The 25,304-nt window shown below is 43.2% G+C and overlaps 1 protein-coding gene across 2 annotated transcripts in view; it reads left to right on the top strand.

The window, feature by feature from the left end:
* The window catches only part of TMPRSS7 (transmembrane serine protease 7), a 31,695-nt gene that overhangs the window by 4,812 nt on the left and 1,579 nt on the right, over positions 1 to 25,304 (top strand). The window contains exons 4-15 of one of the 2 annotated variants that reach the window (XM_041773942.1): positions 142 to 180; positions 883 to 1,111; positions 2,610 to 2,740; positions 4,718 to 4,830; positions 10,540 to 10,646; positions 14,044 to 14,180; positions 16,071 to 16,178; positions 18,714 to 18,824; positions 19,646 to 19,762; positions 20,646 to 20,817; positions 22,993 to 23,261; positions 24,760 to 24,896. In XM_041773942.1, coding sequence (XP_041629876.1) covers positions 142 to 180; positions 883 to 1,111; positions 2,610 to 2,740; positions 4,718 to 4,830; positions 10,540 to 10,646; positions 14,044 to 14,180; positions 16,071 to 16,178; positions 18,714 to 18,824; positions 19,646 to 19,762; positions 20,646 to 20,817; positions 22,993 to 23,261; positions 24,760 to 24,896 — 1,670 coding nt within the window. The remainder of the gene's footprint in view (positions 1 to 141; positions 181 to 882; positions 1,112 to 2,609; positions 2,741 to 4,717; positions 4,831 to 10,539; positions 10,647 to 14,043; positions 14,181 to 16,070; positions 16,179 to 18,713; positions 18,825 to 19,645; positions 19,763 to 20,645; positions 20,818 to 22,992; positions 23,262 to 24,759; positions 24,897 to 25,304) is intronic. The other variant, XM_041773950.1, reaches the window with a different exon arrangement.

Here is a 25,304-nt window from a genome sequence, read left to right as displayed (position 1 = left end):
CTCATGGCCATCTCACTTGCTCTCTAACTACATAAGCAACTTCCCCTACCCTCCCTGGATTTCTTTAAAGCAAATCCCAGATATGAGCAAAATGAAATGCTGGAACTGACTGTCTCTTTTCCATGTGTTTTTTCAATGCAGCTGGGCTTCGGTCAGATTACTCTTCAACCATAGGATCTGGTAAGTTATGGCAGGCAGTTTCTCCTATGCTGCTTCCATATTAGGATTCCTTTTGGCTATAGTTTTCTTTTTCAAATGATGGTATTGGCTAGTGGTCTTTCAGTCACCTGTGACAGAAATACACTTGAACTGGCTTAAGCACAGAAGGCACCTGATTGGCTCTTACAACTGCGACATACATGGAATATGCTGGCTTCAGGCATGTTTGGGGCCGGGTTCTAAAATAAAATATCATCAGGACTCTGCATCTCCTCTTTCCCTGTTGAAGCTTCGTTGAGTGTATTCTTGTAACGCAGTGTCATTAATGGCAACCAGTAGGCACAAGCTTGTAGTTTATCAGTAGCTACAATGGCAGGGAAAAAAAAGGCCCACACAAATTTCCAGAAGTTTTGCAGAAGTCCTGGGGCTGAACTTAGTGTTTCATATTGGCTGGCATGCCCATTTATGAACCAGTCTCTTTGACTCTGATTGGCCAGTCTGGGTCATGTGCCCATCTCTGGACCTGGAGATGAGCGTAACCCCAACCCAAACACAGAGGCAAGGTAAAGTCAAGTCTTGGTGCTGTTACCAGAAGAGAGGGGAGCAGACTCCAGGGTGGCAAAAATAGCAGATGTCCTCCACATGAACTCTTTGCTCCTTACTCTTTATAAAGATGTCTAGAAAAGTCATTCCTAAAACAAAACAAAAATGTTGTCTCCGCAGACAAAGGCTGCTCTCAGGACTTCTATGCTGATCACCTGTCTCTCCGCTACCCTCTGGAGATTTCGGCAACCTCAGGGAGGCTGATGTGCCACTTCAAGCTGGTGGCCATTGTGGGTTATCTGATCCGTCTCTCGGTAGAGTCCGTCCAGATGGAAGCTGACAACTGTGTCACCGACTCCCTGACAATTTACGACTCCCTCTTGCCACTCCGGAGCACCATCTTATATAGGTACTCTGGTTGGCGAGGGAAAAGATTCTCTTACAGTGTCTTTTTTTTGGCGGTATCTCGTTTCCCTTGGACTTTTAAAACTATTTTTGTGTGCACTCATGAGATCAGAGACTGACTCATGCCTTACTTGGTATGCCCTGTACTGGCCAGAGTCTATCAGATGCAATGTTTGCTTTCTACACAAGGATCAAAGTCAGCATAGCAGGAACTTTAGCCAATATTCCGGAAATCTAGCAGAACTTTTCATTTCATTTTACGTTTATTGCAATTGCAGTAGAAGCTATTTCATTAGGGTGTGAGAACAGATATTCTCTGATGGTCACATAGCATTAGTAAAACAATTAAAAATTTTCCCCTTATTATAGAGGTATATTATAGAGGTATAATGTTCGTTGTGAAAGCCAAATCAATCAGAGAAAAACAAGATCAATATTTCACAGTCCCATAACCCAGAAGAAATGTCTGTTATCTTTTTGCACAAATATTTTCATTCCTATATAGATATGTAGTTACACACATATATACACGCCCTAATATTTTTTACTTACAGTAGACATCTTTTTTTTTTTTTTAGTAGAAGCAACATCCTTCTTCTTTTTTTAAAGATTTTATTTATTTATTCATGAGAGACACAGAGAGTGTGGCAGAGACACAGGCAGAGGAAGAAGCAGGCTCCACGCAGGGAGCCCGATGTGGGACTCAATCCCGGGTCCCCAGGGTCACGCCCTGGGCTGAAGGCAGGATCTCAACTGCTGAGCCACCCAGGCGTCCCCTAAAAGACATCTTTTTATGAGTGCTTACTATCTTGATAATTTAATAACGATAGTTACACTTTATTAAACATGTACTATTTGTTACTAAAAAGGCACATGAATTATTTTATTATTTTTAATAGTACTTATATGCGTATGTATGTATATTTTGGTGATGAATATGCAGATGCTAGAAATTCCAACAGTATATAATGGCTACAGGGAAAAGTTGGTCACTGGCTCCCATTCCTCAGTCATTGTTATTGTTTCTTTTCATCCTTCCAGATATACTCTGCTATTATCTCATTTAACCCTCACCTTAGTATTACCATATTCCATATTATTTCATAGTAGAGGAACAGGCACTCATGAAGCTTAGTTACTCCAAAGCCCAGGCTCCTTCAGCCAGTTGTGTGACAGAGCTGAGTTTTGAACCCGGTTTTCCTGAGGGTAGAGCTCAGGACCGTAGTAGCCATTTCAGTGGTTGTCTATGCCTCGCTTGCTCTCAAGGGAGGTCCAGTGGGAGCCATCCAGGAAAATTCTTTGATAGTTACTGGACAGAAGTTTCTATACTTTTATCAGCTCCTTTCCAGCATGCCCTGGGGCCGATGAAGATCTGGCTGGCAGAGTCTGGGTAACAAGAACTGTGTGGATGGCCCGGGAAGCGTGTGGAATTAGTGGTGGATGGAGGCTCCCTGCTCAATAACCTATTACTGATGGACTTTTGTTCTGTTGTCTGGTTTCAGAATCTGTGAACCCACAAGAACGATAATGTCCTTTGTTTCCACAAATAATCTCATGTTGGTGTCCTTTAAGTCTCCCCAGATACGGAGGCTATCAGGAATTCGGGCATTTTTCGAGGTCATTCCAGAAGAAAGTAAGTCTTTCCTAATTGAAAAAAAGTCACCTTGGAAAGCATCTACTGTGATACTCCAGCCTCATTCTCCTGAAGCTGTGTTGTGATACCAGTCGTATGAGTCAGGGACGACCTTGACTCGGGGTCCAGAGGAGACAGATCATATTATTTAAACAGAGAAAGTCTGGGGCGCCTTGGGTGGCTCAGCTGCCTTGGTTCAGGTCATGATCTCATGGGTCCTGGGATCCAGGCGTGTTGGGCTCCCTGCTCAGGTGGGGGTGGGGGTGAGGGAAAGGTGTCTGCTTCTCCCTCTGCTCCTCCTATCCCCAGCTCATGCTCCCTGGCTCTCAAATAAATAAATAAAATCTTAGAAAGAAAAAAAAAACACACAGAAAATTTAATGGGAAGAACTGTTAACTGCACCAAGGTGGCAGCTAGGTCCCTCAAAAGGCAGAAAGAAAACTGCAGGGTGTTATGGGTGTAATACAGACTGTGGGTCTGGGGAGAATGAAGGAAAGCAGTCTCAGTGCTCACAATTTACAGTGGGTGGGGATGAGGGTGGGGGGTCTGTGGACAGAAACTCAGGCCTTGGGGGGCGGGGAGGGGTGCTGCTCAGCTGGTGCTGCTGTCTCTGAGTTCAGAGGCAGGTGCTCATGGACTTGGGACCCAGACTTTGGGACCCAGACCTTGGAGGAGAGGGTGCTAGACCAGCCCAGGCTGGTATCTCTGAGAAAGATCCGATAAAGTAGAAGCTGGGAAAACTGCTAACAGGCTTCAATTCTGCTAGAGGACTGAGGTGTAGCTGGGCAGGAGGGGCGGGGGAGGGGACTGGGAGAGAATGTGGGGGGGCTGGGGGACGGGGTAAGAATCCTTGCTGGGCTGGCTTTCCCAGGAAGAGGAAAGGAAAGAAACCCGGAGGCCCCAATTCCCCTCCTCCAGTATTCTGGGCTCCCCAAAGCACCCCCCCGTTGGCAGGGCCTGGCAGGAAGCCCAGTGGCAAAGGAGAGAGAAGCCCTTTGCAAGGTGTGTTGGGAGCTGTGTGATAATAAAGAGTCACCTGGCTCCCTTGCATTCTTCTCCTAGTGACTTGGGTGGACAGAGTAAAACAAAACAAAAAGAGCCTTCACCGAAACTCTAGTCTTTTTGTAATATTTGTTGCCTTGTAACCGGTCAGATCTTATAGGTCATGTCTTGGTAACTTCGTTATCAGCATCGACAAGGCCAAAAGGATCAGAATGAGAGATGTGGGTGGGGAGGGCAGTGCATTTGGCTTGAGTTAAATGGTCATAGCTTCGTAGGTCCACCTCTGTGTTAAGGCAGTGGCTTATTCTGATAGGTTCCTCTGTCGAATTGTTACAAAACTAAATGTAAAATTGATTTATTGAACCACATTGAACTTGCTCTTTGAGATGTTACTGGGTTGAAAAGCATCTCTAACTCCAAACTTAACGTTTAGCTCAGAAATATTGCAGTGGAATTTGTGAACAAACATTTATTGAGCATGTAGTATACGTCAGGAATGATTCTAGGTGTTACGAAAAGTAGCAAACAAAATAGATAAAAATCAATACTCTCAAGGAAATTATGTTTTAGCAGAACGATAACCAGACAGTAAAAATAGATGTTTAGATTATTTTATTTAAACAGAACAATATGTTACGTAAACTGGGTATATTCTTCAACAATATACACTCTTTTGAACAAATAAGCTCAGAAGCTTAAAAAAAAACCATTTAAGCTATGTTTTTAAAGAGAGTAAAAGAATCCTATAGATCTGTAGTCAAAGTATATGATCTAAAAACAAATACAGAATTTGAACGAGAAGCTTAGCTATCCATCTATAGGCTACTCTTTCTTTTTGGAAAAATTAGTTTAAATTTCAAAAAGTATATAATCTTGTTAATCAAGGAGGATGTGGTTGTAGTTAAATGTATGCAATACATTTCCCATAATCTCGCAACTGCAAATCATTGTGTGTTACTGGATATTTTTTTTCAGAGTGTGAAAACACAGTATTGGTCAAAGAAATCACTGGCTTTGAAGGGAAAATTTCAAGTCCATATTATCCAAGCTACTACCCTCCAAAATGCAAGTGTACCTGGAAATTTCAGGTAACCTATTGCTATTTTAGAAAAATACTGTTAGGGATCCCTGGGTGGTGCAGCGGTTTGGCGCCTGCCTTTGGCCCAGGGCGCGATCCTGGAGACCCGGGATCGAATCCCACGTCAGGCTCCCGGTGCATGGAGCCTGCTTCTCCCTCTGCCTATGTCTCTGCCTCTCTCTCTCTCTCTCTCTCTCTGTGTGTGTGTGTGTGTGACTATCATAAATAAATAAAAATTAAAAAAAAAAAAAAGAAAAATACTGTTATCTTATGTTTAGTAGCAATTTATTTTTAATTTAATTACCTGTACTTTTTACCACAAAAAGTATGTTAGTTAATTTTATAATATTTAAACCTTAACTAAATATATTACCTAGAATATTAAAGTTCTTTGTCATTTCAGCCCTCTGCCCATAAATTAACCGTTCTTTGCAGACAAGCTTATTTTTCCAAATGTTATTTTGTTTGTTTGTATTAAAAAATTCAAGGACATTGTTATGGAATCAAACAATTTTTTGTTTTACTGTGATAGAGCTCATTTATCAATTTTTAATTATTTCACTATCAACATTTTAGTAAGAAATAATAAAGACATAATAAGGTGAATTAGGCAATGCATATTTCAGCTATGTAAGCAAACCAAATTTTGTAACTTTATATAAAATATATGTATCTCTGTCTGTCCTTAACAGAGTTCCTTCTTTATTTTTTTCTTTAAAATTTTAGTCTATAACTGTTTTTCTTTCTCTGACTGTAGTGTCATGTGGAGGGACATAGGGCAAGGCTCTTTCAACATGTATGTATGAAATCATTTTTTGTGAGGCATAACATTTAGATCTAGTGGCAGGCAGTTTAGGGTTTGCATTCATTTAACATGTCATTATTAAATGCCTACTATGTGTCAGGCAGTATTCTAGACACTGGGATCCAGGATATCTGACAGCACACAGAGCAAAAGCTCTGCTCTCATGGAGCTTACCGTACAGTAGGGGGAGACAGGCAACAAAGGAACAAAAATGTGTACAGTATGTGACCAGATGGTAAAATGCTGTGGAGAAGAACAAAGCAGGGATGGGGGCTCTGTAGCTGAGTGGGTGGTCCAGAGTATGAAGGATAGGATGTTAGCAAATGATTACCTTAAATGACATGGTCAGGGGAAGCCTTGTCTACAAGCGGACATTTGCACAGAAACCTGAGAAAGATGAGGGAGCTAACCCAGTGCAGCCTTAGGATCAGAGTGTTGCAGAGAGAGAACAGCCGAGGCAAAGGCCCCGAGACAGGAGCCTGCTGGCTGCATATGTCATTTGTACACAAAGAGTTAAATATTTTTAATAATTTTATTACACCCAAATGTGTACTTAGTGTCAATGTCCTGATGGCATACATCCTCAAGTTATTTATTTTTTTCATCATCATTGCATTGCAAATATTTCCAAAATAATTAAACCCCAAAGGTTCTGGGCTCTTGCTCACCATCAGGGCAGCAGAATCTCAATGCTTCAGGTGACTCATGAGTTGGGGAAGGAAAAAGAGAGGCATCAAACCTGTCTCTTCCACCTCTCCCCAAAGCAGGTGTATCTCCTTTATGACATCGAGAACAAGAAAGGCCCATTCCCAAAAGCTCTGTCAAATGTTTGGAGTTCCTTTGAGCTAAAATAAATGTTGATTCTGTGATAATTTCTGAGATCTAATGTGAAGATCCCTAAGCATTGTTCTGGTTGGGATGTAAATAAGAACATCAGATTCTGTTTTACTAGGGGTCAACGGTTAGAAATGCTGAGAAAAAAAAAAAAACTCTTTATAAAGAAAAAAAGCATGCCACTGGGGGAATGGAGAATGGGAGAGGGGAGACAGGAAATACTGGGAACAGACTTTGGTGAGTGACAGCATGTCCCAGAGGTCAAGGTTGGTCCTCCTCAGTGTGGAGGTTAAATAAAGCTGTTCCTTCCTCGGACGGCTTTGAGCTGTGTGCTAGCATGTACCTGCAAACAGACATCACATAAAAAAATAATGTCACCTGTAAAATAGCTTTGAATTTATTTCAAATGACTGGGAAGAATGACCACATGACAAAAATATTGACTCAAGTCATGACAAAACCTTTTCTGCACAAGAGTTGATTTCTATCATCCTCAATTCTTCTCAGGCCTGGTCCGATTTCCAAATGTAACTGAAGCGCCATCAATCCCTTTTGCAAACTCCCTTTCAGCTGAGTTTTCAAGGTCTCAGTTATCTGAGGATTACCTCCTGCTCCAACTTAAAATCCGTCTCTGATTTTTCTCCCAAGAATAAACAAATGTTTATTGAATGTCAGGTGCATAACCAGAGGGAACCCTTAGTAGCGAGGTGAAGTCCTTGCTCTCGCAGCGCTCACAGACTGCAGGGGAAGAAGGTGACACCAGAAAAAGCAAAAAGGAATATTGAGGCTTATAACATGTCACCTGCATTTGTTTAGGGCACACACATTTTTATTTGCTCTTAAAACATACCTCTGATGTAGGAGACTCGTGGCACAGTCTATAGGTAAGGAAATAGAGCCGGCGCAAGCCATTGGCCAGAAGCTACTCAAATGGAAAGTGACCCAGGCAGCATTAAAACAAATCATGCCCCCCTCCATAAGCAAATTCTGCACCCCCCTCTTTTTCTGGGTTCTTAAAGCTGTTCAGCTTCCCAATGTTTCATAACAATCACTTGGTCGAATATTTACCTCCCTCCCTTTTCCTTCTTTTTGCTTTCCAATTAATACATGTTGTTGTGCAATCTTGGAAGAAAAACATGGAGTGGAGTTTTGAATTGTTTTATCACAGATGCCATGAGCCTAGCATACACCGATCCAGGTGCATCCGACACGAGCAGAGATGACTGTGGGCCATGTAAACTCACCTCTTTGAATCACCTACGAAATAGATGGGATTCCCCAGAGAGAATCCCTCTTCCCTGCTTCTGTGGCAAGCATCTAGCCACGAAGTTTCCAGGGCCCACTGGAGATGGGTTGAGCTGTGCGCACATAACCACTGGCGAGTGAGAAGTGACAAGCATAAAGCTTGCCCTGCATCCTGTCCCTATCACTGACGAGAGAAATATTTCAATACAGCAGGTCCAGATCTGGAGACATGCTCCCCTCACTTGGTAAAAGGTCAGGGGTCAGGCGGTGGGAACAGAGAATACAGGACATAGAAGGACATAAGTATGCTAAGCATACTTAGCAGTTTTTCCATTTTTGTCCATTTGTTGAACAAAGTAGCTCATAATGCTTTGTGGGATTGCACTGTATCACCCCACTCAGCAAGCTGGCTAATATCAATAGTGCTTCTTGGCCGATCTGGGCGCAAATGTAGATTTGTGTGCAAATCCATGTCAGTGAAATCTGGCGTGCAAGGGGACTTAATTCCTTTCACTGGGGAGAGGCTTTGTAGATTGGGGAGCAGTGATGTGTTTAAATCTGTTTTACTTTGGGGGCACCTGGGTGGCTCAGTGGTTGAGCATCTGCCTTTGGGTCAGGGCGTGATCCCAGAGTCCCTCATCAGGCTCCCTGCGGGAAGCCTGCTTGTGTCTCTGCCTCTCTCTGTGTGTCTCTCACGAATAAATAAATAAAATATTTAAATCTGTTTTACTTTGGAGCGATGAAACACAGTGAAAATGCCTACATAAGCTTCCTATGGAGAATTGCACTGGAATATGTCCTTATGCTATATAATTATAGTGATTACTCAAGATACTTACTATCAGTTTGCATTTTTTTTTAAATGTAAAGAAACAATCAGATAACAAGATGGGGGAAAAATTGATGTGTTCTCTCAGGATCTCTTAGTTTTTATTGAACATAGGACATCCCTTTTCCTCTTGAGCCCTGACTGTCCGTTTCTAGGTCCATGATACAGTATGGCGCCTGGAAAGATCACCATGTGGCCTTCAGGGAAATGCAGGGTAACCTTGGGCATGTCACTTATTTTTGATTAGTTTTGATTTCTTCTATAAAATAGGGTTCATACTACCTTCCTAACCATGTTATTGTGATGCTTAAATGAGAGACATAAAGAGCCTGATTCATTCCCTCTCAAAGATAGGTTGAGAGAGGAAGGCTACTATATTTAAATACATGTTAGAAAGAAGTATATACACACACAACCAAGAAATTGCAACATCAAATATGATGACATCTCTAAAAATACGTATCAGGGCAATAAAAATCCGGGGTAAAATCTATCTCTTAAAAGAAAAAGACAACAGGACTGAATCAGAAAATATCAGCTAAAACTGAATTGTGTGTTATTTTCAAAAGATGGCAGAGTAAAAAGTGATTTAATAAGGCTGAAAGTAAAATGATGGGCAATATCATTCCAGACAATATAAACAAAAAGAAAGCTGGGATCAGAACCTTAGCGCCAGACAACACGGGAGTCAACATTAGGGCAACAACATTGGGCAACAACGATCCACACTAAGGTCTGTGACTTTTATATACCAAAGCACAGAACATCAATACTCGTAAATTAAAATCTATAAGAAATAGAAAGAGAAATGGACAGTGCTTAACTAAGAGATTTTAAAGTATTTTAAAGTATTTATTTATTTATTCATGAGAGACACACAGAGAGAGGCAGAGACACAGGCAGAGGGAGATGCAGGCTCCCTGCAGGGAGCCCGATGTGGGATTTGAGTCCAGGACCCCAGGATCATGCCCTGAGCTGCAGGCAGATGCTCAACCACTGAGCCACCCAGGTGCCCACTTATACTGCTTTTTAATGTTTTTATTTACTAAGGATTTTGACGTGATCGAATTTGTGAATGCTCCAAAGGTTATTTGAAGGAAAAGGGTAATTAATGTATGTATGTATGTATAAGGCCAAACCCATTACTTGTGTGGTATGATATCCTTCCTAGCTGTAGTTACTGTCCTCACCACCTCCGTCAGGAACCAATGGAGAGGAATTAAAAAAAGGCAGTATAAGCAACAAATAATGTCTTATCAAATTAGGATAGAATTAGAAAATTTGAGTGGGTGAGCAAAAATGCCACTCCCTGGAATTGTGTAAACTCTCTCTATATATAATTCCTGGGTCAAAGTGAAAATTAAGGCTAAAATCATGAAAAAACCAACATAATGTATGTGTATGTCATACAGTGCTGTAAAAAGGTCAGCTCTGTGTGTGTGTGTGTGTGTGTGCATGCGTGTGTGACCACACATGCTTTCACACGGGTGGATGCAGTGTGGGGAGCCTCTTCTTGTTCCATCCTGTCTGAGAAGACGTAGGAGTGACTCAGTAACTGCCTTTAGGAATAGCGAGGTTGAATATGAGGGGAATGCTGATTCATTTCTTCTTTATCTAAATAATCTGAATAGTGCTTTAAATAAACTATGTCATTGTTGTTCACTGAAGGAGGAAACTCATTACAAGGGGGTGTTTTCGAGCTCATTTACAAGGGGGACCTGACACTTGGAGATAATCTAATACGTCCCATGTCACCCAGCTCACTCAAACTGGGGCCTAATAGCCACTCCCTGAGCACTGGGCCACCCACTTCCCTCTCTATTTTGCTTACATCATTCTGGTTTGTTGGGGGCAGGGGGGCCAGGTCTACCCCACCGAAGGCCATAAGGCATAAAGAATAAAATGCCCTAAGAACGGCAAGTCAAGGGAATGAGTTTTGAGAGAGGAATCAGTCTGAAATATGTCCTTCAGTTGAAACATTTTTCTGACTTCTGTTTATTTTTCAGACTTCCCTATCAACCTTTGGCATAGCACTGAAATTCCATAACTATTCAATAACCAAGAAGAATGTGAAAGGCTGTGACCATGGATGGTGGGAAATTAATGAGCACATGTAAGTGGGTTTCAGATGTAAGGAATCTGATGAAAGACCTGACCCAGAGGGGCTCAAAGCCTTGGATTCCTTGTCCCCAAAGAGTTCTCACTTTACTATTTATGGATAGGGACATCAAAGGATACCGAGGTGAAAGAACTTTCTCAAAGGCACTCAGATCATAGGTGATTAAGCCAGGATTCAAATCCATGACTTACGGCTCCCAAATCCTTGCTGCACCTCTGCTCTTTGCTGCTGGGCTATGGGTGTGCACACTCCGCGTTTTACAAAAATAGCTTGGCAGATAAAGTCTTTCAAACCATGGAGCTCTGGAGGAGATCATAAATGAGGTCATGGTGACAGGAAAGTTAGAAACCATTGGCCAATTCTGTGCAGGAGGAGAGGCTGGATTGGCCTGCCTGTATCCTGAGGCTGAGACGTGGGTTGGGGCTGATCAAAGAAATCTAGATGACTGAGCTTCCTGAACTGACCTAGGAGCTCCTGACTCTCACCCTTAATTTGTCCTTTAGCTGTTGGTATTGTTTATTTGCTTCTCAAATTATGGTAGATGTTGTATTGAAAAAGATAGAATGTCCTGTCTTTGCAGCAGAATAGCTTCTAAGTTTACTTTTAGGTAAGATTTTTTTTTGTGAAGTTAGCCTAAGGGATTTGCCTGCTAATTCTTTGCACATTGTTAATCCAATGAATGAGACCTTCCTTTTCGAAATGGTTTTCCTGCACAACCTTCTTTCATTTCCTGGAGACTCTTAGATTACGTGCTAAAATAGCTTGTTGGTCTGTCTTCACCGGAATAGATCCTATCTGATTTCAGAGCATTCTTGGTTCCATTATTAAGATGTGGCTTATACTCCTTTTGGGAATATATTTGAATCAGGTTCTATTATGTAGGAGGGAGAATGCCTGGGCTCAAATTCCAGCTCTGCTAATTAGTAGCTATGTTAACTAGGACAAATTATTTAACCTCTTTGATCTTTCAGTCTGTAAATGAGTTAATAATTTCTACTTAATAAGGTGGGGTTTTTTGGCAAGCATTCAATGAGATAATGCATATGACATACTGAAAAATATTAGCCATTATTATAATTAATAAGATTGTTTTGGGTAGAGTTGTTGGATCATCATTTTGTATACCTGGAACTAAGGTAACATCGTGCGTCAACTAAAAAAAAAAAGAAAGAAAGAAAGAAAAAAAAAGAAATACTAAAAAAAAAAAAAAGATTGCTTTGGAAATGACATTGGATGGATAAATACTACAGAATGTGATCCCCCTCCAAGTTTTAAGAATACTACATTCTGATATTTAATCAGATTGAGGTCTAGAAAACAAATCTTTCTAATTCTTTTATAAAAATTCTTTTATTCTTTTGTAGGCATAAGATAGAGCTATGCTTTCAAAATGCGATACCATTTTTTTTTTTTGTCCTAAGTAACAACCCCACCACCCACAATGTATTGCTGCCCAACTATGAGCAAGATCTTCTCCCAAGCCATGAATACCAGGAAAGCTCTCTGTCCTAAATACTTTCTCTGAAGGGCCAGCTCTTCACTTTATCTTGCGGGCTGGCTGAAATCCTATCAGATTCCTTTGATGCTAGTTGCACCAGTAGGACTTAAACACCAGGCCTTCCCATTATCAGTTCTCTTCATCTAAAAAGGAAAGGCTCTAATTGAACTAATTTCTGACACCTTGCTGAAATGTTGCCTAAAGGCGTTGGGTTTGTAATGGGGAAGTAGGAGAAGGTAATGCTGACACCAGGAAGCCTAGTGCTCCTGAGTTCAGAGAACTCCAGGATGGGGTGTGCATGCTCAGGGCAGCTAGGATGCAGCAAGTGAGCCCTGGAGGCATGGAGTCCTTCCTGTGATATTTTGCAGAGCAAAGTTCCTGATGGGAAAGCTATTAGTACGCTAGAAAGTACTAGTGTTTTAGTACCAGGCAGACTTGTGTCCTAATCCTGCTTCTACTTTCTTGCTATTTTGAACCTTAATGCTTTACTTCACCCGTTTAACTTCTGTTTTCTTTCATGTGTCTGTACCTGTAAGCCAATTCTTGCTGGTTTCTCCAATTTCTCACTTTAAAAAAAACAACTTTTGTTCCTTTGGCTACCACTATGCCCCCATTCTATACTGTTCCCCTCTAAACTTCAGCCTAAGCATGGACTCAAAGATCCCTTTTTCCTTACTCCTTACCATCCCAGTATGATGTTATTACTATAACTAAGATGTGATTCATCTTTGTTAGAAAGCTCTAGTAAATGTTGATGGAGAACACAAATAAAATCACTATGAGACCCAAATGACAATGATCATGTTTTCGGCACACAGGATTTGGATGCCAAGATGACCAATTGGAGTAGACCCTGGCCCCAAAAGGTTAATGTGGACTTCAGGTGCCTCTCAGAGCCTGGGTCCCACTTGGCCAGGGGGCCACCTACCTCTAGCAGCTTTCTCTTCCTCTGTTCCTAGAGCTGGTCTATCAGCCCATCAGGGCCTAAGCTTTAGCCAGCTGTAAAAGAATCCTCTCGAAATATATGTGAACACTTTCCTTCTTTGGACCTTAAGATCACCACTTCTGTGGTTGTCCCACCAAAAGCCAGTGTCTGATCCATGGAACTTTCGTGGTTCCCAAGCGCCTGTAGGGGCCAGGAGCGATTGGTATTCACAGATTCCAGTGGAGGATGTCCCTCCTGGCCCCCGTGTGTTTGCTATTTCCCTTTGAGACCTTGCAGATTTCACCCTGTGAAGAGCTTTGCCTACACATGGCAGAGACCTAACTTATCATGGGCCCCCAGCAGAGTAGGATTTCATGTTCTACTAATCACCCTGCTTGAATAAGAATTACTAACAAGAGGGGCATTTTCTCTTAGGTACAAGAAGGAAGAAAAATCAAGGGGAGGAAATATTGCAGACAGACCTTACTGCTTTGAAATTTAACAAGGACAAGCCTCAAAGTGCACGTTGGTTTTCAATTTCGTTTGAAAAAATATTGTCGTCTTTTGCTTTAAGTACTGCTGGGACTCTTTGCATACTTTCAGCCTGAGCTCATGGATTCTACTCTGCTCCATGGAGAGGTTTGTGGGCAAAAGCAGACAATTCTTGTTGTTAATGGTTGTTGACGCAGAAGAGAGGAGCCCTATTTCTTCTGATTACAAGTGTCGGTGAGGAAAACAGTAGGTAACAGTCAGTAGTATCGCTGTTGTATTTAGCAGAGTGGAAAATCAAGGGGACAGAAGTCACTCCATCACAGCCACTTAACGGACTGGATAACTACCATTAGCTCTGTATACGCATCTCCGCTTATGAAGCCCAGAGTACGAAACCATCAACGTGTTCATGGTCACTGGGAATGCAGTTGACAGGGCCTCATGCCACACCTCTTCCCTGACTCTTATCTCCTCAGGTACTGTGGTTCCTACATGGATCACCAGACGATCTTCCGAGTGCCTAGCCCACTCGTTCACGTTCAGCTGCAGTGCAGTTCAAGGCTTTCCGACAAGCCACTTTTGGTGGAATATGGCAGTTACAACATCAGTCAACGTAAGCCTGGGATGAACTCTTTAGAAAATCTTCACAAATGGTTAAACAGAGCCTAATACTTTGTAGTAAACCTTGAGAAATTAAGGAGTAAAAAGGGATTTATTTATTTATTAGTACTTATTAGTATTAATATGTAAATATACTATAAATATATGTCATATAAACAAAATATATAATAAATGAAACCAGAAAATTATGTATTTGTGACTCCTACAGTTTAAATTATAGGAGAAATAATATAATTATTTATTACAATTGAAAAATAGTTTTTTGCATTATTCCTACAATATGGGACAAACCCATTTATTGAACTATTGTTCCCGCTACTCATAAATTTTTGTATAGATGACATTTATACCAACATTTGGTGGATCAGAAGGCAACTGTTGTGACTTACTTAGGCCCGTAACGCATCGGGAGAGCTGGTCAGTCAAGGAGAGTTCGAACATCAGCCCCAAGATGTCACACTTTACATGAAGAACCACAGGAACGGTGGCCAGGAAGTGGCCAGTGGTGAAGGCAGTGTTTGAGGGAAGTCTTCAGAACTGGAGAGAGTAGATATTGACTCAGGAAATTCTCAACCCGTTTTAAAAGGGGAAAAGTAAGAAAGTAGGGGTGAACCACAAAGGGGTCCATGAGGTTAAGACTTGAGAGAAGGCTCATGTAGAACCTTTCTTCTTTGGCAATATACCTGCTTCTGGATCTGGAATATTACACTTCTGAATATCAGAATATTACAATTCCCAGCAAGAACTACAGGTAAATAGTGAGCCATCTTATTTTCAACTGTTTTTTCAAAGCATGAGTATTTTCTAGAAACTCACCGTCCCCATCATGTGCCAGTGAAATAGTTGTTGACCTGACCGCATGTTTCCCCCCATTCTTATGCACAAGGGGAGTATCCTGATCTATTCCTGATACTCTAACAAAATATCACAGCCTGGGTAGCTTATAAAGAACAGAAATTTGTTTCTCACAGTTCTGGAGGCTGGAAGTCTGAGATCAGGATGGTCGGGTGAGGGCTCTGTTTGGGTCACAGACTTCCTATATCCTCACATGGTGGAAGAGGGTGAGGGACCTCCTCGGGGCCTCTTTTTATAAAGGCATTAATCTTATTCATGAGGCCTCTGCCTTCAACACTTAATTCCCTCCTACAGGCCCTACTTCCTAATATCATCACATTGGGTGCTAGGATTTCAACAAATTAGTTTGTGGGGACACAAACCTTCAGACCATAGCAGCAGAGAAGGATTTATTATTTCTAATATATTTAGTAATAAGCCCAGGATTTATGATTCAAGATCAGTCAGGGAATGGATCTTTGATGAGTAGCCCGGGTGAGGTGAACTGGGAGGTAGAAGGCAGGAGTCCTGAGTTTTGAGGCCAGCTGCTAATCTCTCCGGGTCCAAGTGTCTAATAGAGCAGTGGCTACTAATGTATTTGGGGACAGAGATAATTGATAATGTAATTAAAAGCACAGACTCCTCAGAACAGTGCATCTGATCATATAGGATTCAGAGATACCAGAAGGCCATTTGTAATTCCCTGGGGAGTCTTAAAGATTGCACACTAAGAGTGCTGGACTCTCTAAACCATATTCCGGCTTAAGCTATCTCCGAGTCAAAGACAAAGCCGGATTGCTGAGGGAAACCTGTAAGTAGTAGAAAGTTTGTACACGTGACTTGGATGCAGTGTCCACTTTCTTTGTTCTCCTAAATCACCTATTTGTCTTTCATTGACGGCCCATAGATGGATTTGATGGAGAAATCGTATAATTACTATTGCAACATTGCCAATTCCTTAACCACCTAATACTTCATAGTTCTTTGTTCATGTGGCCTAATGACTTTTAGAGACTCACAAAGACTTCCTGTGTTTTATTGTCTCTAGCCTGTCCTGTTGGATCTTTTAGATGCTCGTCTGGTTTGTGTGTCCCTCAGGCCCAGCGATGTGATGGAGTAAATGACTGCTTTGATGAAAGTGATGAACTTTTCTGTGGTGGGTATTCAAGTTGTACTATGGCTTTGTTAGGAATAAGTGAACTTTTCGGGGCCATTTTTGCTGCTGGCATATATCCTGGGTCTTAGCAGCTGGTGTCTATTGAGGCATTACAAGCTACCCCAAAACTCTGAGACTGACAACAATCATTTATTCTGGACCATGCATCCATGGGATGTTTGAGATATGACTGACATAGGCTGGCCTCAGCTGGGTGGCTCTGCTTTAAGCAGTGGGTCCTTCTAAGCTTGGTTCTTCCCAGGTTGGGGTCAGGTGTAGTCCTCATGGCTGTTTTCCTCATTGAACTAGTGGTAGAGCAAAGGAGGGGTGAGCAAAAACACATGGTTCTTCTTGATTTCTGGGGGTGGAACTGGCACACCATCACATCATATTCTATCAGTCAAAGTGAGCCCTTTAGCTGAGGCCCTAGTCAAGGGGCAGGCAAGTTTATCCTGCACACTTTGGGGCCATGGCAAGGGTAGAGGTGTATAATACTACCCCGGGGAGTGAGGATCTGTGGCTAGTAATTCAATGAACCACAGTCTTAAACCAACAATCCTATTTTAAAGCACAGATCTTTTATCTAGAGAGGAGCTCAGAATCTGCAGAAAAGCAAACGCTTTCAGCACATTCATTTATGGAGCACAGGTGTTGTGAATGAGAGAATTCTTATTATTACCGTTATTACCTGTATAGTTTGCAACAATGTCATACCTGCAATGATTAACGGCTAGGATATTGGATATTCCTATTTTGGACAGAGATTCTCTCTCTTGGTTTTTCATTACTATGTGCACATCATTCCTGAATCTATCTCCAGTTTCAGGGAGTAATATGGGGAGGATAGTTCACCAGACCATATGACACCATTGGCAACACTTTCTCCTAAAGACCCAGAGTTTAATTCAAATATAATTGCAATGATGAAGCTATTTAGTTTCTTTCATATTCTTGGAGAAATATTACATACAGTTAATATAACTATGAAAAATTATATTCATGAAAAATAACCTATGGCTCTACACCTTTGGATTTTTTTTTTCTGACAAAACAAATAAAACTCTCTTAACTTATGGTTCATTGACCTTTTCAATCTATCGGGTTTTCTGTTGCTTAAGCAAATAAATACTGCCTATTATATAGTGAGTGAGGCTGCTGGTGTTTTTTTTACATTATTATCATTCCTTGCTATGATGCTTCAAACAGAAGGGATTATTCTTGCTTTATAAGGACTGTTTGTGGCAAATCATTTTTGTCATTGTGCCATTTTAGAAAGTGTTCTCTAGGAGTCAGCTAGGTCCACCCAGCTCAATGAGCTAGTTCAGGGCAGCAGTGTCCTCCCCTGCTCCCCCTGACCCCTAACAAAAGATGCCACTGCAAAAAAAAAAAAAAAAAAAAAAAAAACCAAGAGCAGATAACAAAAATGATCACTTTTCACAACACCAGAAATGTCTAAGGAATCACACCTCCCAGAGGTGCTTACTAATATAACTGCACCTGTCACTTGTCCAAAGGCAATTCCTGAAAATATTCCAAAGAAGAAAAATTGTGATAATTCACAGTGGTGTTTCTTAATTCAGGAAACGGGTCCCTCGGGACAAAATCATTTTAAAGAGAGGGTTCCTTCCACGCAGACTACAAGCCTGTTGTCCTTTAAGACTCATAACTGTAAATCTAGTCAGGAAAACTTAATATTTTAAAATTCTTTTTATTTTTTAAATTTTATTTATTTATTTAACAGTGAGAGAGAAAGACAGAGAGCGAGCAAAAGCAGGGGGACAGTAGGCAGAGGGAGAGGGAGGAGCAGGCTTCCCCTGCAGCAGATAGCCCGATGTGGGGCTCGATCCCAGGACCCCAGGATCATGACCCGAGCCAAAGGCAGACACCCAACCGACTGAGGCACCCAGGTGCCCCAAGTCAAGAAAACTTTGGACTCAGGGGCTTGAGGTACAGAGATGAGTAAGACAAAAATTGATGTAAGGACATTCCCACTTTTGTTTAGGAGGGCAGACAAGTTCAATTTCATTTATTTATTTATTCATTCATTCATTTAATTTTTTAAAAATATTTTATTTATTTATTCATGAGAGACACACAGAGAGAGAGAGAGAGAGAGGCAGAGACACAGGCAGAGGGAAGCAGGCTCCATGCAGGGAGCCCAGCGCGGGACTCCATCTCGTGACCCCAGGATCAGGCCCTGGGCTGCAGGCAGCGCTAAACTGCTGAGCCACCAGGGCTGCCCATTCATTTAACTTTTTAAGAGAGAGGGGGTGCAGAGGGAGAGAGCATCTCAGGCAGGCTCGCCCCGAGACAAGCAAGCCCCGGAGCCGGAATCCCCGGTCCGAGCTGACTGAGTCACCCAGGTGGCGCAGGCAAGCTCAGTCTCGATAGCGGCCTAGGATTTGGATTTTTCCCTAAAGCAACGCAGCACAACACAAAACACAACACAGCAACCACCTGACGCTGCCCTGAGCTGCAGGTAAGCGAAGGCGCAGCGCCGTGGAGGGCGCGCTGCTCAGTCCGCTCTCGTTCCAGCGTCGCTCCCGCCCGCCTGCAACGCCAGCTCCTTCAGGCGGCTCGGCCCCCTGCTCTGCGACGGCTACAGGGACTGCGACGACGGCCGGGATGAGCACAACTGCACCCAGAGTGAGGGACGGCCCCTGCCCGCTGCTCCTCCTCCTGGACACCCTTCTAAGTCAGAGCCCAAGTACCTGGGGGGGGGGGGGAGGGGGAGTCAGGGCAACGGGCGTGCCTCAGTTTCCCCAAGACTTACCCAGTTGTAGCACGGAAAATCCCAGTTCCCTGGAACCCGCTGGGCCGCAGGCAAAATGGGAACAGTTGGTCACTATTGGAATTGAATGTGTGTGTTGAGTGTGTGTGTGTGTGTGTGTGTGTGTGTGTGTCCTTGGGAATACTGGAAGGTTTTCATCACTTAGTTGCTTTCAATGTTGCTGGAGAGTAAAGGACGCTGAGGATGTGATGCCAGGGACTGTGATGGGACACCTTCTGTTGTAGCCCCCACAGAAACACCCACCATTCGAGTTGTGAACAAATGGGCTGTGCCTCGCAGAGTCTGCCCATTTTCCCCTTAATGGCATAAAAGGACTGAGTAGGGTGTTGATTTTTACTGAAAATTTTCTTGGAGAACAAGACAAAATAATGAATAGCAAAGGGGCCATGGCCTAGAGCAACTAATAGGGCCAACTGCCTTGCATCTCACCTCTAGTAGAAGAAAGGAGGGGCCATCGGATTGATCTCAACAGGTGCCTCCCTGCCTGCCTCCCAGGGGCTCTGCTGAGGTGAGGGGACTGGTCACCCGGGGCTTCTTCCGTCACCCTCTGCTGTGTTTCCCAGAGCAGCAAATGCTGATGCGGTGGCTAAACTATCCTTGGAGGACAGAGTGAGTGCCACTCAGTCAAGTCTGTTTCTGGACAGGAAAAACTCTTCCCTCTTTTATTCATTTTTAGGCATTCCATGTAGCAACAGAACTTTTAAGTGTGGCAATGACATTTGCTTTAGGAAGCAAAATGCACAGTGTGATGGGACTGTGGATTGCCCAGACGGAAGCGACGAAGAAGGCTGCAGTGAGTAGAAATACGTTCCTTCCGACTCCCTATGCATCCTCCTCCGTTTCCAGTTGTTCCTTTGCATTCCCTTCCGGGGGTAAATCTCCCTGGCAAAAGTTGGGGTCCAGGGAAGAACAGTAAATATTGGTGAACTGCATCTGACACGGTTTCTCAGAATTAAAAACTCTGGAGTGGATTTTGTCTGCTTTCTTGACAACTAGCATTAAAGCATCAGATGTCTATAATGAGAACTTTCACTTTCCGATAACTCTAATCAAGGGAGAAGCTCCTAAGTGAGAAGTCCATGAGAAAGGAGACGTCCTGGAACAGTGGATGACGGTTATTTAGGCCTTAAGTTATAATCGGTACCAAGTGCTGCTTCTCTCTTTGGCTGTGACTTGAGAACTGTAATCTGCCGCATGTTATTACGTGGTCTCTAACTGGCCAGCTGGCAACATGTTATGCATCCTTATCCATACATTTTACCCTGGAAAATAATTGTTCTGATAACTACTTTTTCTTAATAGGTTTTCATTTGAAATTTAAAAATTTATCTTCCAAATGCTTTCTCTCAAATCAGCACACCTCCAAAGACAAGCTCAGTTCTGTTGCCTTTGGACCTAATCTGTAATAATCTGAGCCCCATCACCACTGCTCATATCAGGGCAGCTACTGCTAACAAGTCCGGTCTTCCTTGAGTAAATGTACTTTATCGTATGGAGACTCTGTGTCTGAGCTGTTCTCAGGAGGGAGGAAGTGGTTTGCCGGTGCCTTTTCTCTAGATAAGGTTTCCAGTTGCTTTCCTGGTGCATCAGTTCTCAATGCAGCCCTAAACCTGACTTAATTTCCAGTTTTTCTTCCAAGTCGGCTTTTAAATCATGTGACCCTTCCTTTTCTAAAGGTTGCAGCAGGAGTTCCTCCTACCTCCACCGCATCATTGGGGGCACTGACACCCGGGAAGGGGGTTGGCCGTGGCAAGTCAGCCTCCACTTTGTCGGATCAGCCTACTGCGCAGCCTCGGTAATCTCCAGGGAGTGGCTTCTTTCTGCAGCCCATTGTTTCCATGGAAACAGGTAGGGCATCTCAGTTCTTACTCTAAGATCACACTCTGGGATCACAGACCATACATCTGCCCTCGGGTTGTAGAAGGAAACTGCCTGCTGGGGACATTTGATCAATTCAAATGGTGTGTGTGTGTGTGTGTGTGTGTGTGTGTGTGTTTGTGTGTGTATGTGTGTGTGGAGAATGGGCACTGGACTTCTATTTAAAGTGGACGGATAATGACTCTGCACCCAGTTTCCAAAGTGGTGGTTGGAGGGAGGGTTCCCACACCACTAAGAAATTCTCTGACACCAGTTGAGTGTCTTACAATTTAACTCAATTCTGACCCTGTCTGCCTGCAGATAGCATCAGATTAAACAGGTGAAGGGCTCATACCTAGGAGACAGTCCCTCCTCCCCGACTCCCGACGCCAGTTATAAGTCCGGGTTATCACCATACATCTGGCTTAACAGCTATCATTTGGAGATTCCAACCATCCCTTCCTTGGGTTCAATTAATATGCTAGAGCAGTTCAGAGGACTCAGAAAAACATTTTACTTTCTAGATCCCTGTCAATTGGAAAAGGGTATAACTCAGGAACAACCAGTTGGAAAACAGGCATGGGGCAAGGTTTGGGGAAAGGGTAAGGAGCTGTCATGCCCGCTCCAGGTGTGCCACTCTCCCTGAGCTACTCTCCCTGAATCTCCACCTGTTAAATAGCCTTGAAGCTCTCTGAACCCTGTCCTCTTGGGTGCTTATGGATGCCTCATTACACAGGCATGATTGATTGAATCATTGGCCTTGGCGATGGATTCAATCTCCAGCCTATCTTTCCTCTTTAGGGGTCAGCAAGTGTCCAGGACTGAAAGGTCAAACCCTCCAGTCACATAGTTGGTTCTCCTGGCAACCAGCTCCCAACCTTAGGTGGGGTCCAACAGTCACTCATTAACACAGCAAGGCAACAAAAGACAGCTTTGTGGCTCTATTCACTTGGGAAACTCCAAGGGTGTTTAGGAGCTCTGCTAGAAACAAGATAAATACCAAATACATATTTATTATAAATCACAATATCAAGAGGGGAATCAAGCAAAGGTCCATTATTAGGGTTGGCATTGGAAGGGCTCTGTCTGCCTTTACCAATGGGATTATTATGGGGAAGATCCTCTTCCAGCTAAGGGCGAAAGGGAAGCTTAAAACAAATCACTTCACTTCAAAGGTAACCTTATTTAGAATCTACTAGATCTTAGGTACAAAAATATATCATTCATTTCTCATTCTGAATTTTTAAAAGTATAATATGTCAGTCAATTTATACAATTTAAATATTTGCTTCTTTTGGAAATTATAGAATTCACGTTCATGACTAAAATGGCTATGCTTCTGTTTGATCATTAGTCTTCTACGCTATGGCACTGCTCCGAGTACTACGTTAACCTAAATACTCTCCCGGGTCCCCAGTGCCACCCATGAGATGTTAGCTAAGCAGATTTGGGGCTACCCTCTTTGGACTCTGTCCCTACATTTCTTGCAAAGCTTTTGCAAGGTCTTCACCCCTCTAGAGCAAGGCTGCTGTGCAGGTGGAGATGGCTGCCTCACATGGAGACTACAAGACTCTCAGTGACTGTGCAAGGCCACAGAGGTCAGAAGTAGAGTTCTGGAAGGGGTGACAAAGAAAGAGTGGGGCCCCTGTGAATGGTCATGCTTGAGCAGTGATAGCAGTGATCTTTCAGGCTTATGGTAGATGACAAGAAGGAATTTCATTAAGTTCCTGTTTATTGAACTTTCATTTCTAAACTGTCTTGGAATTCATATCATTGGAATTTGGCAAAAGGATCCCCAGGCCACTGTCCCCATCAAACGCCTATCTCCGCATGAATAGGAGAATGTAACAAATTAATTCCAGTCACATTCTTGACCTGTATGTGGTTCATGAGAAGGCAGGGGCAACAGAATTTCTAGCAGTTCTTGAGGATGGGTGAGGGCACCACCCCTATTACACCTTCCTTCATCTCTGGTTTTACTAGGAGACAAAGGAGGCTCAGAAAAGTTGTGCTTTCGCCATGTCCATGGACAGAGCCAGGGGCTACGATAGGAGCCGGAAGGCAGGCCTCCTTCCCTCAGCCCTCATCTGCCTGCAGAGGGCTTGTGTCCAAACCTCGGATGGTTCTGCAGGCCACTGACTTCATGCTTCCTTCCTCTTCTACCAGGCTGTCAGACCCCACGCCATGGACCGCGCACCTCGGGATGTATGTGCAGGGGAATGCCAAGTTCGTCTCCCCGGTGAAAAGAATTGTGGTCCATGAGTACTATAACAGTCAGACCTTTGACTATGATATTGCCCTGCTACAGCTCAGTACGGCCTGGCCTGAGACCCTGAAACAGCTCATTCAGCCCATATGCATCCCTCCTGCTGGCCAGAAAGTGCGCAGTGGGGAGAAGTGCTGGGTAACTGGCTGGGGGCGCAGGCACGAAGCAGGTGTGTGTAGAGTGAATGGTCATGCCCTCCCCTTCCGGATAGTACAGCCTGGGTTGATGTAATGCTTTGGGGCTCATAGAGTAGTTTGGCATATGGTCTCACTCAAGCCTCCTGCTAATTCTAGGAAGTAGAATGGAGGAAAATGTTATTAAATCCTATTTTATGATGTTTTTCCCTTTCCCTCAGAAGAAGCAAGACCCACCTCAATAAGGGGTGTGTGGGGGGGTGTCTACAGGCAAAGCAAGATTGAATAGATACTATGGGCCCTTTTCAAACTTGAGGGGGTTGCCAGGTTTTCTGCTATCGAAGAGCAATTCCTCACTACTTTTAGATTCCCTTTCATCCAGAGAAATGATTCCTTTTCTTAAAGAAGAGGAAGACATCCGTGACCAACTCCTCTCCCCACCCAAAACACACAGTCTATTATGTCAAATCACAGGCAACTGTCTGGAGGATTATGTGAGTATGCCCTTCACAAAGGCAACTCTTCAGGTAGATCTGTCCACGCAGAGGGGTAACCTCTTTACAATCCCTTCACCAGAGCAGACGTCTCTGCCATTATGCACAAAGGTCAGAGTGGTAGGGAAAATTCCCTACATCTGCTCTGTCAAGGTGTTTCATGGTCTAGGATTCATGGCCGATTCCCAGTGTGCAGTAGGGGAAGAAGCCACAGCTCTGTAGGCGCCTCCCCAGAGGCTCGTGCTGACGCTTTCCATTCACCTCTCATGCATCTCAGATTCCCGTGCAGCCCTTTCCAAGGGTTTAGGACAGACTCATTTTCCGCAAATCTTGAATCTTACCCTTGGCCTCGTCTCTAAAGATTCATTGTGGGCAGTCTCTCCCGGCCTCACTGCCTCTGCATGTGTCCTCATATGGCCTGCTGGGGTCTCAGAGCCCTAATGAGGGAGGGGAGGGCTCACAGCTCCAACACCTGTAACCTATCAGGACAGTGCTTGGGGCTCTAATTACAATATCCTATCTCACAGGAGGGAAGAGTCTGTTCAACCAGCTTCTCATGAGACATTTTCTTTATAAGCATGACTATGTGTTTATTTTTCTGAATCATTGTAGCCAGACAGGATAAGAAGGAAGGGAAAGGGCTATAACAAAACATATTTTTTATAGTTCCCAGGACTCTCCATATGTCGGTTTTGCTGCTCCATTTAAGGGGCAGGCCTCTCGACCTGTGTGTTGGGATTCACAGTCCTATGGAAAGCAGGAAGTACATAGTTAAGGAGGATGGCTCAGTGGCTCAGATGATTGAGTCAGACGCTGGGTCTGAATCCTGCTCTATTACCTGCAAGGTGTGTGCCAGGGGGCACTCCCTCTAACCTCCTCCTCAGCCTCTATTTATTCACCAGAAAAATGATGATTGTAAGAGAATTTACATAAAAAAATTGTTATGAGGATAAAAGGAGATAATGTGAGTAGATGGTCTAATAACACCCTGAATAAGTGTAATCATTACCATGATTTCTACTTCCAATGTGTTTTCCAGACAATAAAGGCTCCCCTGTTTTGCAGCAAGCAGAGGTAGAGCTCATCGACCAAACCCTCTGTGTTTCCACCTATGGGATCATCACTTCACGGATGCTCTGTGCGGGGGTCATGTCAGGGAAGAGAGATGCTTGCAGGGTAAGTCATCGTACCTTTCCTCTACCAGGCTGTTATACTTTCCATAAATACTTTCACGTTTAATTTGCACAACACTGGGAAATAACCAGGACAAATATTTCCCTTAATTCAGATATTAATTATAATCTAATTGTCTAAGATCAGGGAAAGGTGATTAAATAATTAGGTCTATAAAACTCCGTTTTCTAGTTCCCATGTATTTTCCTCCAGCATTTAGAAAATGAGGTTGGGGTTGATCTTTCTGCCATGATTTATTTTCTGATAACCCAAAACTGAAAAGCAGTTCTCTCCCTCTACTCCACGTGACCCGCTTCCCCCCGACACACACAGTGTTTTAGGGTGGCTACCAACGTTGCATTTCCCTTCTGAAATACCAGGATTTTATTCACTTGCTCCTTTGATGCATAG

The sequence above is a fragment of the Vulpes lagopus genome, chromosome 1 (genome assembly GCF_018345385.1).
Source record: "Vulpes lagopus strain Blue_001 chromosome 1, ASM1834538v1, whole genome shotgun sequence".
NCBI classification, from domain to species: Eukaryota; Metazoa; Chordata; class Mammalia; order Carnivora; family Canidae; genus Vulpes; species Vulpes lagopus.
The sequence above is the reverse complement of the archived record's forward strand: the minus strand, read 5'-3'. Positions and strand labels throughout refer to the sequence as shown.